This window comes from Triticum urartu, chromosome 4 (genome assembly GCF_003073215.2).
Source record: "Triticum urartu cultivar G1812 chromosome 4, Tu2.1, whole genome shotgun sequence".
Lineage (NCBI taxonomy): Eukaryota > Viridiplantae > Streptophyta > Magnoliopsida > Poales > Poaceae > Triticum > Triticum urartu.
The window spans coordinates 304,359,914-304,373,095 of record NC_053025.1 but is presented as its reverse complement, the minus strand read 5'-3'; the positions used below and the strand labels follow the sequence as shown (position 1 = coordinate 304,373,095).

Genomic DNA, 13,182 nt, shown 5'->3' with positions numbered 1-13,182 from the left:
TCCAATCTTTTAAACGGATCAACGATCGTCTCGTCGCACACCCAAGAATCTTTGATCGCATCATCAAAGCCCTCTAACTTAGTCCAGTAGAGTTCAAATCTGAATCTCTTCTTAGGGCAGAAATGCATGCTAGTAGTTAGATGCAAGGGCGCGTGATCCGAGACACTCGAAGAAAGCGCTTGAAGCAGCTTGTCCGGGTGACCCAGATCCCAATCAACCGACACTAGAATTCTGTCTATCTTAGTCATAGTCGGTGAATCTCTCTCATTCGACCAGGTGTACATGCGGCCATGCATGTAGAGCTCCTTTAGTTCATGATCATCGACGAAACTCCTGAACTTGGACATCATCGCCCTGTTGATATTGGTATTGTTCTTCTCACACACACGTGCAATATCATGTTAAAATCACCCATAATGAGCCACGGGCCAGGGCAAAGTGATCGCCGATTGGCCAGCTCCAGCAAGAACTGGGTTTTAGGCCCGTCACCTTGAGGGGCATACACCGCAGTGATCCACCAAGTGGAACCATCCTTAGCATGCACGAGAGCCATCAGAAAGTTAGTGTCATACTGCACATTGTCCACCGAGAGGATGGTGGTATCCCACGCCAGAAGAATCCCACCACGAGTTTCCACCGCCGGCAAATACACAAAGCCGTCAAAAGACCGGCCTAGGTCCTCAATTAGCATAAATTGATCGATTACATCTAACTTAGTCTCCTGGAAGCACACAAGGTTAACTTTCACTGTGGAAACAAAGTCCTTCACCGCCTTTCTCTTCGCCGGATTGTTTAGGCCACGCACGTTCCAACTAAGGATTTCGGGGTTGTATTCCATCTAAAGTAAGTCCACCACCAGCACCGGCACCACGCGTCCACTGCTTAGACCGCAACGATTGCTCTGCCCTCTCTACCTTCCAGCTCTGCAGCCGACGGCAAGGTCTTGCCAAATAGCGCAGCAATCACCCGAACATGCTGCTCTCTGAGCGGGGAGTCGAACAACAACCTGAGCTCTTGCACTGCCTCCTCATCCGGCACCATATCCTCCGGGACCAGACCCAGCGTCTTTAGGAGCACATTTTCTACAGGTTTAGGCTTGGCCGGACCAGTGCTAGCTGCGCCGATGCGCTTTGCTGCGCGAGTCGTGCGCTTCGGGGTGAATGGTTCAGCATCGGGTCGGAGTGTCGACGCCTGAACCTCTTTCAGCAATGGCGGCGCGAGCTTCTTCACTATGTTGGCACAAAAGGTCTTCAGCCTGTCGAATGCCACTGCATCTTGACCATTTAAGTTCTCTGTCGTGCCTCCTCTCTCACTGCTTAACTCAGTAGCCACAATTGCAACTTGCCTGTCCTGCCCCTGTTGCACGGACGCAGAAAACTGCTCCTCAGCAACAGTAGTCTCGATGGGGGGGGACGTGTGCTGTCCTTTGTCGTGGTCTGCATGAAACCCATCAGTCGGTGCATGCGTGCAATCATGCAGCAACCTCTCATTGGGACAGCCAATCTCGCCCGGCCCCACCACATCCGGTGCCAGCAGCACTCCCACCGGGTCGCCTTGAGCCTCCTTCGTGCATGTAGCAGCACGTGGCTGGACGCCCACGCACCCCCTGCCCTCCTTGATGCATGCTGAATCAATAATGGGGGCAATCATTGGTACCTCGATCCCCCCAGACTCAACAGATTTGTCTGTAGCTGTGGCAGGTGTCTCTTTTCTCGTGGCTTTCGCCTCTGCCTTGTCGCTGATTGGCGACTCAACCTCCAATTCCCTCTCACCAGTAGGCAGCGCGATCACCAAAGCCATCTCGGTCGCCGTGTTTATCCTCTCCACTGCAGTCCTAAGAATTGTCCCCACCTGTGTTGCAGTGGCCCCGATTGCAACTGGGACAGGTGGGTCCTCCCTTGTCGCGCTTGTCGCCACCCGCACAGTTTCAGTCACTGCAGTCATTGCCAAGTTTTCCTGCCTTGTGATAGGGGATTGCAAAACCGCGGCCTCCGAGACAACTTGCACCGCCAGGTTGCTGCACGAGGGATTTGAAACATGCCTCGGGATGGCCCGAGATGCTTCCATGGGTCCCGCCGAAGTGGTCAAAAGCTGACGGTCTTCTGGTGATCCTATCCCTTATCGTCACGCGCGGGGCCCCCTGGATGACAGGGTCAGCAGGGCCCATTGGTGGCAACCTCCAATCAGCGCTCGCCGCCCACGCGCCCCGGCCGTTAGGAGCACGGCCCCCGGCACCGGAGCCACCGGCGACGAAGCCAAAATCACCGGCACGGTTGTCACGCACACCAAATCTCCACGGCGGCCGGACGGTGCGGTGATCCAGGCCACCAAAATCGTCATAGTCAGGAAGACCACTCTGCCCGCTGCCCGACGAGCCGCCAAGAAACCATGGCTCTCCCGCTTCGCGCAAATCCTTGACGGCATCGAGATGAATCAACGTCTTGTATTGCAGCAGCGCAGGAGGCGCCTCCTCTCCAGGCTCCGGCACGGCGAGCCACCGCAGCGTGGGGATGCCCTGAGGGTGAGCAGTCCACGCCAACAGCTTGAACGAGGACAAGTCCGCGCGAGAGCAGGTTTCCGGCACGACCGAATCCACTTTGCAAGACGAACCCAACAACTCTTCCACCACCGATCTGTCCCAGGCGTGGGGAGGGATGCCCTCAATCTCGAGCCAGACCTTAAACCCGAACATGGCATGCATTGCTTGTGACTGGCGGTTCCACGGCCGGAAAAACAACCTGTCTCCTTCAAACTCCACTATCGGACATGCAGAAACTCTGTTCCTCAACTCCGCAGAAGCAAAAACTACCAAGAAGTCTTCCGGTCGATGGCGATGGACGGACACCAGGTCGGGCGGGATGTCCAGCTTGCCAGCTAGAACTTCAAGAATGCGCTCCGCAGGGATCTCACGCCTCGCCCCACCAACGTACGCCACCATGGCGAACTGGAGGCGGCGCTCAAGATCTTCCACCGTCTGTGAACGACGCACGATGCAGATCTCTGTGGGGTCTTCCTCGGCATCGATGATAGTCTGCAACCGCGGCGGCGCCAGCGGTGGCCACACCAGGTGCGCATCCTGGCTCGTGCGCTGCTGGGGGGAGGGGCGGTGGAGCAACCGGCGGCGCGCCGCGCGCCGCTGCGAGGGGCACCGGGATGGCACGGTGAGCCACCTTGGCCACCGCGTCGCGCCTCAGCTCATCCACCGAAGACGGGCTACGGGGCCTCTTGCAGTCCTTGGAGCCATGCCCGGGCAGCCCGCAGCGGAAGCAGACGATCTCGTTGATGCAGTCGACCCGGAAGTGTCCCTTCTCCAAGCAACGGAAGCACTTGTCCCTCATCTCCGGCGACATCGCCGGCCTGCCCGACGCGCGTCCCAGATCACTGTTCTGCTCACCCATGGCATGGCGCTTCCTCCAAAGCTCCTTCTTTGAGGGGGGCGGCTGCACCCATGGCGCCGAAGGTGGCGCGGGAACAGGCTGCGTCTCCACCTCCGCTCGCGGGCCGCGGACCTCCGAGCCCTCCGACTCCGAGGAGATCCCCAACCCCGAGACCACCGGTCGCTCACCAGATGGCCTGAAGATGGAGGTCACCGATCTCGGACTCGAGGCCATGGCGCGGGAGCGGCTTGAGTACGTGCACAGAGGAAGGAGAGGAGAGGTGGCCGCCGCGGTCGGAGTGACGCGCAGCGTGAGCGCAGGGCGCGGTGGACCGCGAGGAATTTTTGAAAATAATTATGGTGGTAATCACAAGCCTACCGTACATATGGTCCAAATGTGATGGTTGAGTGGATGTCGTTTGTTGTAGAACCAACAATGCAACAGGCTAAGTTTCTAGATTTTCACTAAAAATCAAGATTTTTTTTTTGAGAAAGTATGATTGTATTCAAATCACGACATAATACAAAGTTCTTAACCCAAACAAGCACACCCTAACACATGCATAAACAATCAGAATAACAAAGAGCACCTTCAAACAACCAGCAAAACATGAAGACCTTCGGAGCTCTGTGTCATCATCCCTAAACTTTGCGAGGAGACCCATGCAACATAGTAATCTGCATCCAGACTCATGCAGGTCCTCATCTTCAACTACGCCATAATCATTGCCATGCTGCTCCCCCATTTATAGCGCAAAAAAGACAAGGACACACATGTGCATCCAACACGCCTGCACCAGCCTTCACTATTTGTAGCTTTGGGTACCGCTATATGCGTCCCTTCTAGATGGAAGAGAACTAGGATCCGGTTCCGGCGCAGCCGCCGAGCCAATCGCTCGAACAAAACAGGACATCCCTCCAGCAGCCGCACAAAGAAGGATGAAGAAACACAACAGGAAATCATACCAACGAGGAAGAAGAATATTCGCCTCCATACAACCACTACCCATCCGAGGACCAAACCGGCCAGTGCCGATCGACCTCCAGATACCATAGCCCGCGAACTCAACAAGATCCGGGGATCCCCCACTCCGCTAGCTCCTAAACGAAGGCTAGAGCCCCGTCTGAGAGCGAACGAAGCCCGGAGGAACTTATTCAGACGCACCACCGCGACGACAGCCTCAGTAGCGGCTCCATCAATCCTAACCCTACCGAGAACACACCGGACGCACAGGTCCGAGGTTTCCTCTTTCTCCCGCCGTCGGAGCGCCTTGCGAAGGGAGAGGGAACCAGCGGCGACGCACAAAGGGATCGGCTGCTCTTGAGATGGCCTCGCTAACCACCCCGCTCGAAGCATTCGCTAGTACTACTAAAATCAAGATTTGGCTTCATACATCGCCGTGATGTTTTTCCAATTTATGATTGTAACTATAGGCGAATTCCCGTGGCGGCGCACAGCACTTGCAAATCCTCTATGAATGCGCTGGCAACCAAAAACCATCAAGAGAAAGAAGAAATCCTCTGTGGATGCACTGGCAACCAAAAACCACCAAGAGGAAGAAGAAATCCTCCGTGGATGCGTCAGCAACCAAAAACCACCCAGAAAAAGAAGAAATCCTTCGTAAGTGCGTTGGCAACCAAAAATCAATCAGAGAAAAAAAAATTCTCCGCGGATGCGCTGGCAACCAAAAACCATACAGAGAAAGAAGAATCCCGAACAAGTCACCACCACGATACCAGGCGGCAGGCCTGGCTAGCAATCTAAAACTTTGAATATGCAAAAAGGTCACCACCACGGTGGGGGCATTTCCTAAACGGCGCTCTCTGCGCCCGATATAGTTCTTTGTGCAATCGGACGCACACCCCTCCGTCCGCACTGGGCTGGCCCGTCTTACCTTTTTTTTTCTTCTACTCTAAATTCTTTCAAAAAAAGGTGTGTGGGGGAGGATTCGAACCCTTCACCCCACAGTCTCTTTACATGCGCAGTAACCACCGGGGACAACAAGCTTTGGTGATTGAGAGCATCTTTCACAGTTCTTCAAATAAAGAACGTGAACCTGTTTTCTTTTCTTTCTTTTTTTGCCGGTTTTCTTCTGTTTGTTCTTTTTTCTATTTTGTGAACTTTTTTGATTTCGGGAACATTGTTTTGTGAACCTTTTTTGAATTCGTGAACTTTTTTCAAAATCGATAAAAAATTTGCAAATCCGTTGAACATTTTCTCAAATTTGATGAACTTTTTTTGTGAACCTTTTTTGAATTTGTGAACTTTTTTTCAAAATCCATAAACTGTTTGCAAATCCTATGAACATTTCTCAAATTTGATGAACTTTTTTTGTGAACCTTTTTTGAATTCGTGAACTTTTTTCAAAATCCATAAACTTCTTGCAAATCCAATGAACTTTTTTTTGTGAACCTTTTTTGAATTCGTGAACTTTTTTCAAAATCGATGAACTTTTTTGCAAATCCGATGAACTATTTTCAAATTTTGTTGAACTTTTTCCGAAATTGATGAACACTTTTTAAAAAATGGACGAACATTTCTACAAATTTGATGAACTTTAAGTAAAATGATGAACTTTTTACAAATTTGATGAGCATTTTCAAATTTGGTGAACTTTTTTTCCAAGTTCAATGATCTTTTTTCAAGTTCAATAAGTGTTTTTAAAATAATTAGGAAATCCAATAAATAGCGCTAATTTATTGGTTCTTATACACTTCGCGTTCATTTGTACTAACTAGGGGTTCCTTGTTGTAGTGGTTAGCGGAATGGTTCCTCCTTTGTAGTTTCAAGGCATGAGTTCGAGTGACGGTACCGGCAGTTTTTTGCGTGTTTTATTCACGAGACATTTTTCCTTCTACAGCGTGTGGTGGGCCGGCCCATGAGGTGCGACGTGCAAGTGCCAGCTTCCTGAACCGGCGCTTAAGGCGCCGGTTAGGAGCTCCCCACGGTGGGTCCCTGCAGGCAGGCAGGAGCCGGAGCCTGGAGCCTTCGGGTCATCCGAGGTGGCCCCCAACGAGACGACTCGCTCATTCTCATCTGTGGTGTGGATAGCCCGCTCCTTGATGGGCCGACGCCACCCTCGCGCCACCGTCACTTCAAATCAAATTGAAAAAGGCGATTATTTATTAGATAGAAGAAGGAAAAAAAGACAAGCTAATGAAATCGTTCCGTGTTCCTCTTCGTGCTCCAACAAACAGAAGAGGAAAACAGAAGGAGTTCGTTTGCGTGTTTTATTCACGAGACATTTTTCCTTCTACAGCGTGTGGTGGGCCGGTCCATGAGGTGCGGCGTGCAAGTGCCAGCTTCCTGAACCGGCGCTTAAGGCGCCGGTTAGGAGCTCCCCACGGTGGGTCCCTGCAGGCAGGCAGGAGCTGGAGCCTGGAGCCTTCGGGTCATTCGAGGTGGCTCCCAACGAGACGACTCGCTCATTCTCATCTGTGGTGTGGACAGCCCGCTCCTTGGTGGGCCGACGCCACCCTCGCGCCACCGTCACTTCAAATCAAATTGAAAAAGGCGATTATTTATTAGATAGAAGAAGGAAAAAAAGACAAGCTAATGAAATCGTTCCGTGTTCCTCTTCGTGCTCCAACAAACAGAAGAGGAAAACAGAAGGAGTTCGTTTGCGTGTTTTATTCACGAGACATTTTTCCTTCTACAGCGTGTGGTGGGCCGGTCCATGAGGTGCGGCGTGCAAGTGCCAGCTTCCTGAACCGGCGCTTAAGGCGCCGGTTAGGAGCTCCCCACGGTGGGTCCCTGCAGGCAGGCAGGAGCTGGAGCCTGGAGCCTTCGGGTCATTCGAGGTGGCTCCCAACGAGACGACTCGCTCATTCTCATCTGTGGTGTGGACAGCCCGCTCCTTGGTGGGCCGACGCCACCCTCGCGCCACCGTCACTTCAAATCAAATTGAAAAAGGCGATTATTTATTAGATAGAAGAAGGAAAAAAAGACAAGCTAATGAAATCGTTCCGTGTTCCTCTTCGTGCTCCAACAAACAGAAGAGGAAAACAGAAGGAGTTCGTTGGCCGCACGTGGCGCCACCGAGAGACGGCCCATAAAAATCCCCAAACCAACTTCCTGGATCCCCTCCCTGTTTCCTCGCGCCGTAGCTTTCCACGGATCTTTCTTTCTCTCCTCCACCTGCCTTGGCCGCGAAGGCGCCACCTTTCCCCAGACCCGCCGGCCGACCTCTGCCTCTGCGCCGCTCGTCTCGCTCCTCTCTTGTCTTCTCTTGTCGCGTAACACAAGGCAGGCGTGGGGGGCTCAATTTGGTTTCCATAGATTGAGATTGATTTCGGTGCCCGGAGGGCGGGATGATGGGGCTGGGGCTGGGCGACCCGCCGGCGGATTACGCCTCCATCATGGCGGTGGGGTTGTTCGTCGCGCTCATGTGCATCTGCATCATCGTCGGCCACCTCCTCGAGGAGAATCGCTGGATGAACGAGTCCACCACCGCGCTCTTGCTTGTCAGTACCGTCTGCTCCTCTGCATCTCTGTGTGTGTTTGTTGTGGTTGCTTGATTTGATCCTTGCGCGCGTGGGTCTGCAGGGGCTGGGCGCCGGCACGGTCATCCTCTTCGCGTCCAGCGGGAAAAACTCGCGCTTAATGGTCTTCAGCGAGGATTTGTTCTTCATCTATCTGCTCCCACCCATCATTTTTAATGCAGGGTATGTTCTTCTTATGCAAATTACTACAGTATTTATGCACTAGTCTTGCGCTGCTTTCTCTTGTGTATCATTCATGAGAATCCTTCTCTTGAAAGAAATTGAAATTAATGAATAGGGTCACTGATTTGCTGTGCTCCATGCTGGAGCCTAACATAACTGTTCTGATTTTAGGAGTGTCCCATATTATCGATTCCTCTTTTATTGCAAAATTTGGTTTTCTAGGTTAAGATGATGGAAACTACCCAAGGTTTTCGAGTCGACTAGTCGGTCTTGGGTAGCGACTCTTGAATAGTCGACCCTGCAGTTGCGACACGTTGTTGAGTCTTGAATTTTTTTTATGACTCATCGACTAGTCGACAATTAGTTGCGACAGTCGTTCGACTCAAAAACAGTGAAACTATCTAATGCATAAATCGTACTCTCTAATAACTGAATGTGACTATATCTTTTAGAGTAACAAGGAAGGCTGATAGTAGTTATATTAGATATTAACTGCAAGTTTTGCTTAAGGAGCCTAACAGTTGCATGACTCACACTACTCTTTTCCCCTATCCCTGACCAGGTTCCAAGTGAAGAAGAAACAATTCTTCCGCAACTTCATGACTATTACATTGTTTGCTGTAGTTGGGACCTTGATCTCCTTCAGTATAATATCCCTTGGTAGGTTCTCTCCCTCTTAAAATTTCACTCAGCATGTTGCTTTGTTGCTCATCTGTCTCACTGGCCCAATCTATCACAGGTGCGATGGGGCTAATATCAAGGCTGAACATAGGCTCCCTTGAGCTTGGAGACTACCTCGGTCAGTTCTTTAACCTGGAGTATAAACTTTTCCATTAACCTAAGTATAAGAAGAATTTCCATTGCGTGTCTGCTCTTCTTGCTTTTGACTCCTTCTGCACGTTCGCTTTTTCAGCACTTGGGGCAATATTCTCGGCAACGGACTCTGTTTGCACCTTGCAGGTGTTAAACCAAGATGAGACACCCTTCTTGTACAGTTTGGTGTTTGGTGAAGGTGTTGTTAATGATGCGACATCAGTTGTGTTGTTCAATGCAATCCAGAACTTTGATCTTGGAAATTTCAGTAGCCTCAAATTCTTACAGTTCATTGGAAATTTCCTCTATCTATTCGGCGCCAGCACCTTTCTTGGAGTAGCTGTAAGTTTTGTCCTGGTTCCACCTTTGGCTTTGTTAACTTGTCAAGTTCTGCCGTCTCACTGAATTTGTGGTGTTACTGCAGAGTGGACTTCTCAGTGCTTATGTCATCAAGAAACTGTACTTTGGCAGGTTGGTACTTGGACACATTGAATTGTGTGCTTGATATGATACCTGTGTCACCAATCTCAATACAATTTCAGATTTTCTAATATGCTTTTATGGTTTGTTCCTCTAATTTGGCATTTTTTCCAGGCACTCCACTGATCGTGAAGTTGCTATTATGATGCTCATGGCTTATTTATCTTACATGCTGGCTGAAGTAAGCACCCTGCACTACTAACTTCACATAGATACTACACAATCTGTCACTATCAGCTAGCTCTAATTGATATTGACTGGTTGCTTTGTGTTGCAGTTGCTTGATTTGAGTGGTATTCTCACGGTTTTCTTCTGTGGTATTGTAATGTCACACTATACCTGGCACAATGTAACAGAGAGTTCCAGGGTCACAACCAAGTAAGTATCTGCATTGTTTGTATCAGAAATACATGTGAATCCATCATTTGACATCTGAACTTCGCTGATGCTTATGTCATTCTATGCACAACAGGCATGCCTTCGCCACGTTGTCATTCATCTCTGAGACGTTTCTCTTTCTCTATGTTGGCATGGATGCATTGGATATAGAGAAGTGGAAGATTGTTAGTGAAACATATAGGTATGTTCTCTATCTGCTTCTTTCCATGTCTGTAGTAACATATTTGTTGTTCACATCCAGACAGTTTTGTTTTGTAACACATTTTCTGTACTATGCAGCCCAATGAAATCTATTGGCTTGAGCTCCATTATTGTGGCGTTGGTACTGGTTGCAAGAGCTGCATTTGTTTTCCCACTATCTTATCTCTCCAATTTGACCAAAACAACTCCAGGGGAGAAGATCTCTATTAGGCAGCAAGTGAGTGTCATATTAGAAACATCTTATGTATGTTATGTCCTTTCAAGAATACTCCTGTTACTTACTTGATGTGGGTTATTCAGGTTATTATTTGGTGGGCGGGTCTCATGAGAGGTGCCGTGTCAATTGCATTGGCCTACAATAAGGTAAAATATTGTGTCTGATCTATTCCATATGTGCTTTGGGTGTAATGCATGATCGAGTTTTCTAGTCTCAGTGTTTTATCATACTTAATAAGTACTCCCTCCGTTCCATAATTCTTGTCGTGGTTTTGGTTCATTCCACAATTCTTGTCGTGGTTTTAGTTCACATTTGAACTAAAACCACGACAAGAATTATGGAACGGAGGGAGTATATGCTAATGTAACACCTCATTCTTTATTAGAATTCTGTCATTAAGAACAGATATACCAAATTTGTCGACTTAAATGGGAATTCAGACCAAATTTGTGAAAACACATCATTGTGAATATGCAATTTGCGTGCCGAACTTTGTTTATATACCTTCCACCGGTACACTTCAACCATCATTGGTGAACAAATTTCATGAAAAATCATAGTAGGGAGTTGCATAATTTACGTACTTTTGGAAAAATTGAACGTGTCCTGCTTGACTGCATCTATCAGCCTGGAATACCCATTATAGCCTGTTTGGTTGGGGGATATTAGAGGTAGGGAATAGGAATTTAAGGGGTAGGTGACATATAATCCATTGTTTGATTGGAGGGCAAGGGAATTGAGGTGGGATGGGGAAAGAGAGAATTAAGGAGGTCAATTCCCACGTATCTCTTCCCAGCCTCGTCCCCGTTAATTCATGTGGGAAGTTATTTTCTCTCAAATTGCCTTTACTATTCCCACCACACACCAAACATGGGATTGGACAATTCAACTTCCCATGCCTGAACTTAGCATGTCTGAAGCAAAAAGGTGAATTCAAGGCCGGAATATCTTCGACATTCACTCCCTACTGATGGACGTTTGTAAAATAGCACTACCTGCATAGTAGCCCTGTATCGATAACCCAAAACCTGTTATACAAGCACAACCTACCTTCTTGTTTTGTCAGTATAGTTGACGTATTTAGTTGTGACATGTGATGGAGCTTAACTATAGTTAAAGATCTGAAGAAGATATTATGTGTAGGACATCTCACAATGAGGACGGGATATCCTCCACAATATTGGATTCGTTATCTTTTTAAAATAAATCACCTATCCAAAAAATCATTCTGATTTAAAAGGAGTCATCAACAAATCAAGAATGTGTTATTTCCCCCCCATTTCAAAAAATTACAATAAAAAATATCCTGCCAAAAATTGAAAACATGTGGTTAAAGAAAATGATAGTAAGCATATATCTTTTTGTCACTCTTTTTTAGAAAGAAATATTAATATATTCGTTACCATTGTAATATGATATCTCAATTAGGGTGTGCGTGCCCGTGTAGCTGGTCTATTTGCAAATGAAACTGCTCCAGGAAAAGGCTGGATTTTTGCTTATGTATGTTCATGTTGTTTGCATTCGTGCTTTGTCTAACTAGTCATTTTATCACTTGCAGTTTGCAAAATCAGGGCACACTCAGCTCCCTAGCAATGCTATCATGATCACCAGTACAATAATTATTGTTCTTTTCAGCACAATTGTAGGTTTCCTCTTCCTCTTAAATAATGCCATACATCCTTCCATTCAGGGCAACAAAATCTCTAATATGAACAACCACATAATATGGAAGCCAACCTCCAGACAATTACTCATATTATCACATCTTTTACGTTTCATCAGGTCTTTGGGCTACTGACTAAGCCATTGATCAGACTCCTGATTCCAGCGAGGCACCTCACTAGGGAAGTGAGTGCCCTTTCTGAGCCATCCAGCCCGAAGTCCTTCCTTGAACAGCTGCCCGGGAATGGGCCTGAGACGGATCTCGAGAATGCTGTGAGCATACGCCGCCCGACGAGTCTCCGGATGCTCCTGGCGAGTCCAACACGGTCAGTCCACCACTACTGGCGCAAGTTTGACAACGCCTTCATGCGGCCGGTGTTCGGAGGTCGAGGCTTCGTCCCATTTGTCCCTGGATCTCCCACCGAAAGCAGTGTACCATTACTAGCCCATGGAAGTGAGAACTAGAGGACTGCACAGAAGAGGAAGGGGATTATCTGACAGGAAAAGAAGTTTTGTAAATTAGCTACGGTGAGTGTAATTGCTGTAAATCTGAGGTAGAACGGTTCTTCGTAGCTGCTCATTTAGGCTAATTTCCTGGCCTGCATACAGTTTTTTTAGCTGACCTGCATAGAGTTGTGTATATCTCACTAGCCACTGCACATTATAAAGGAGTATTCGCCCGTAAAGTGCACCTGGAGGCTGAGCTTGAGGGAGGTCTTTACTTTTTTCAGTGAAAATACTATTTCCATGCCTAAAATATTCTGAAAAAAACACATAATCATATATTTGTAGTATACTCAGATGTGATGTACACAAAAAGGACAAATACATAGATTAAAATGGGCTTTCTCTGTTGTATTTGGACCAGATATTTGTGTTTTTCTATTAGTCTTCAAATAATCGCATTAGTTAAGGAAATCTTACACATAGTTGAAGAACATGTATATATATTTGTACGACTTTTTTTGATACTTTTTGAAACTTTCAAATATATTTTGTATTCTTTTTGAAAATGGCATGGCTGGCGTCGCTCGACCGTATAAGGTCATGTACAATGCATAGCCTCAAGGTGATGCCTCGCATGCCATGTAGGATCGGATATGACGTAAAGTAGGTTCGGATAGGGAAGCGGGATCCTTTCCAGAAGGCGGGTGCTTGAAGAGAAAAAGTATGGTCCGATAACAAAAGCTGAAAAAGTTGGAGTGAAAAGAAGAGGTGCATATGTACTAAAATTTTTATTTTTTATTTCTTAATGAGGCCCACTAGTGATAGCTTGCATTGGGGAGAAAAAATAAATTTAGATGCCTCAAATTACTTTTTGTCATGGAGCATATGTATCCATATGCCATCATTGTACATGCCCTAAGCC

At 47.8% G+C, this 13,182-nt stretch overlaps 1 protein-coding gene across 1 annotated transcript; it reads left to right on the top strand.

Moving 5' to 3' along the window:
- The first annotated feature begins 7,406 nt into the window (after positions 1-7,406).
- On the top strand, positions 7,407-12,522 carry LOC125551546 (sodium/hydrogen exchanger 2-like). The gene is made up of 13 exons (XM_048714802.1): positions 7,407-7,840; positions 7,923-8,041; positions 8,604-8,701; positions 8,781-8,840; positions 8,955-9,196; positions 9,279-9,325; positions 9,449-9,515; positions 9,612-9,712; positions 9,807-9,914; positions 10,013-10,151; positions 10,235-10,297; positions 11,710-11,793; positions 11,934-12,522. The coding sequence occupies exons 1-13, from the start codon at positions 7,688-7,690 to the stop codon at positions 12,276-12,278; spliced, it is 1,626 nt and encodes a 541-aa protein (XP_048570759.1). The 5' UTR covers positions 7,407-7,687; the 3' UTR covers positions 12,279-12,522.
- The last annotated feature ends 660 nt before the right edge of the window (positions 12,523-13,182 follow it).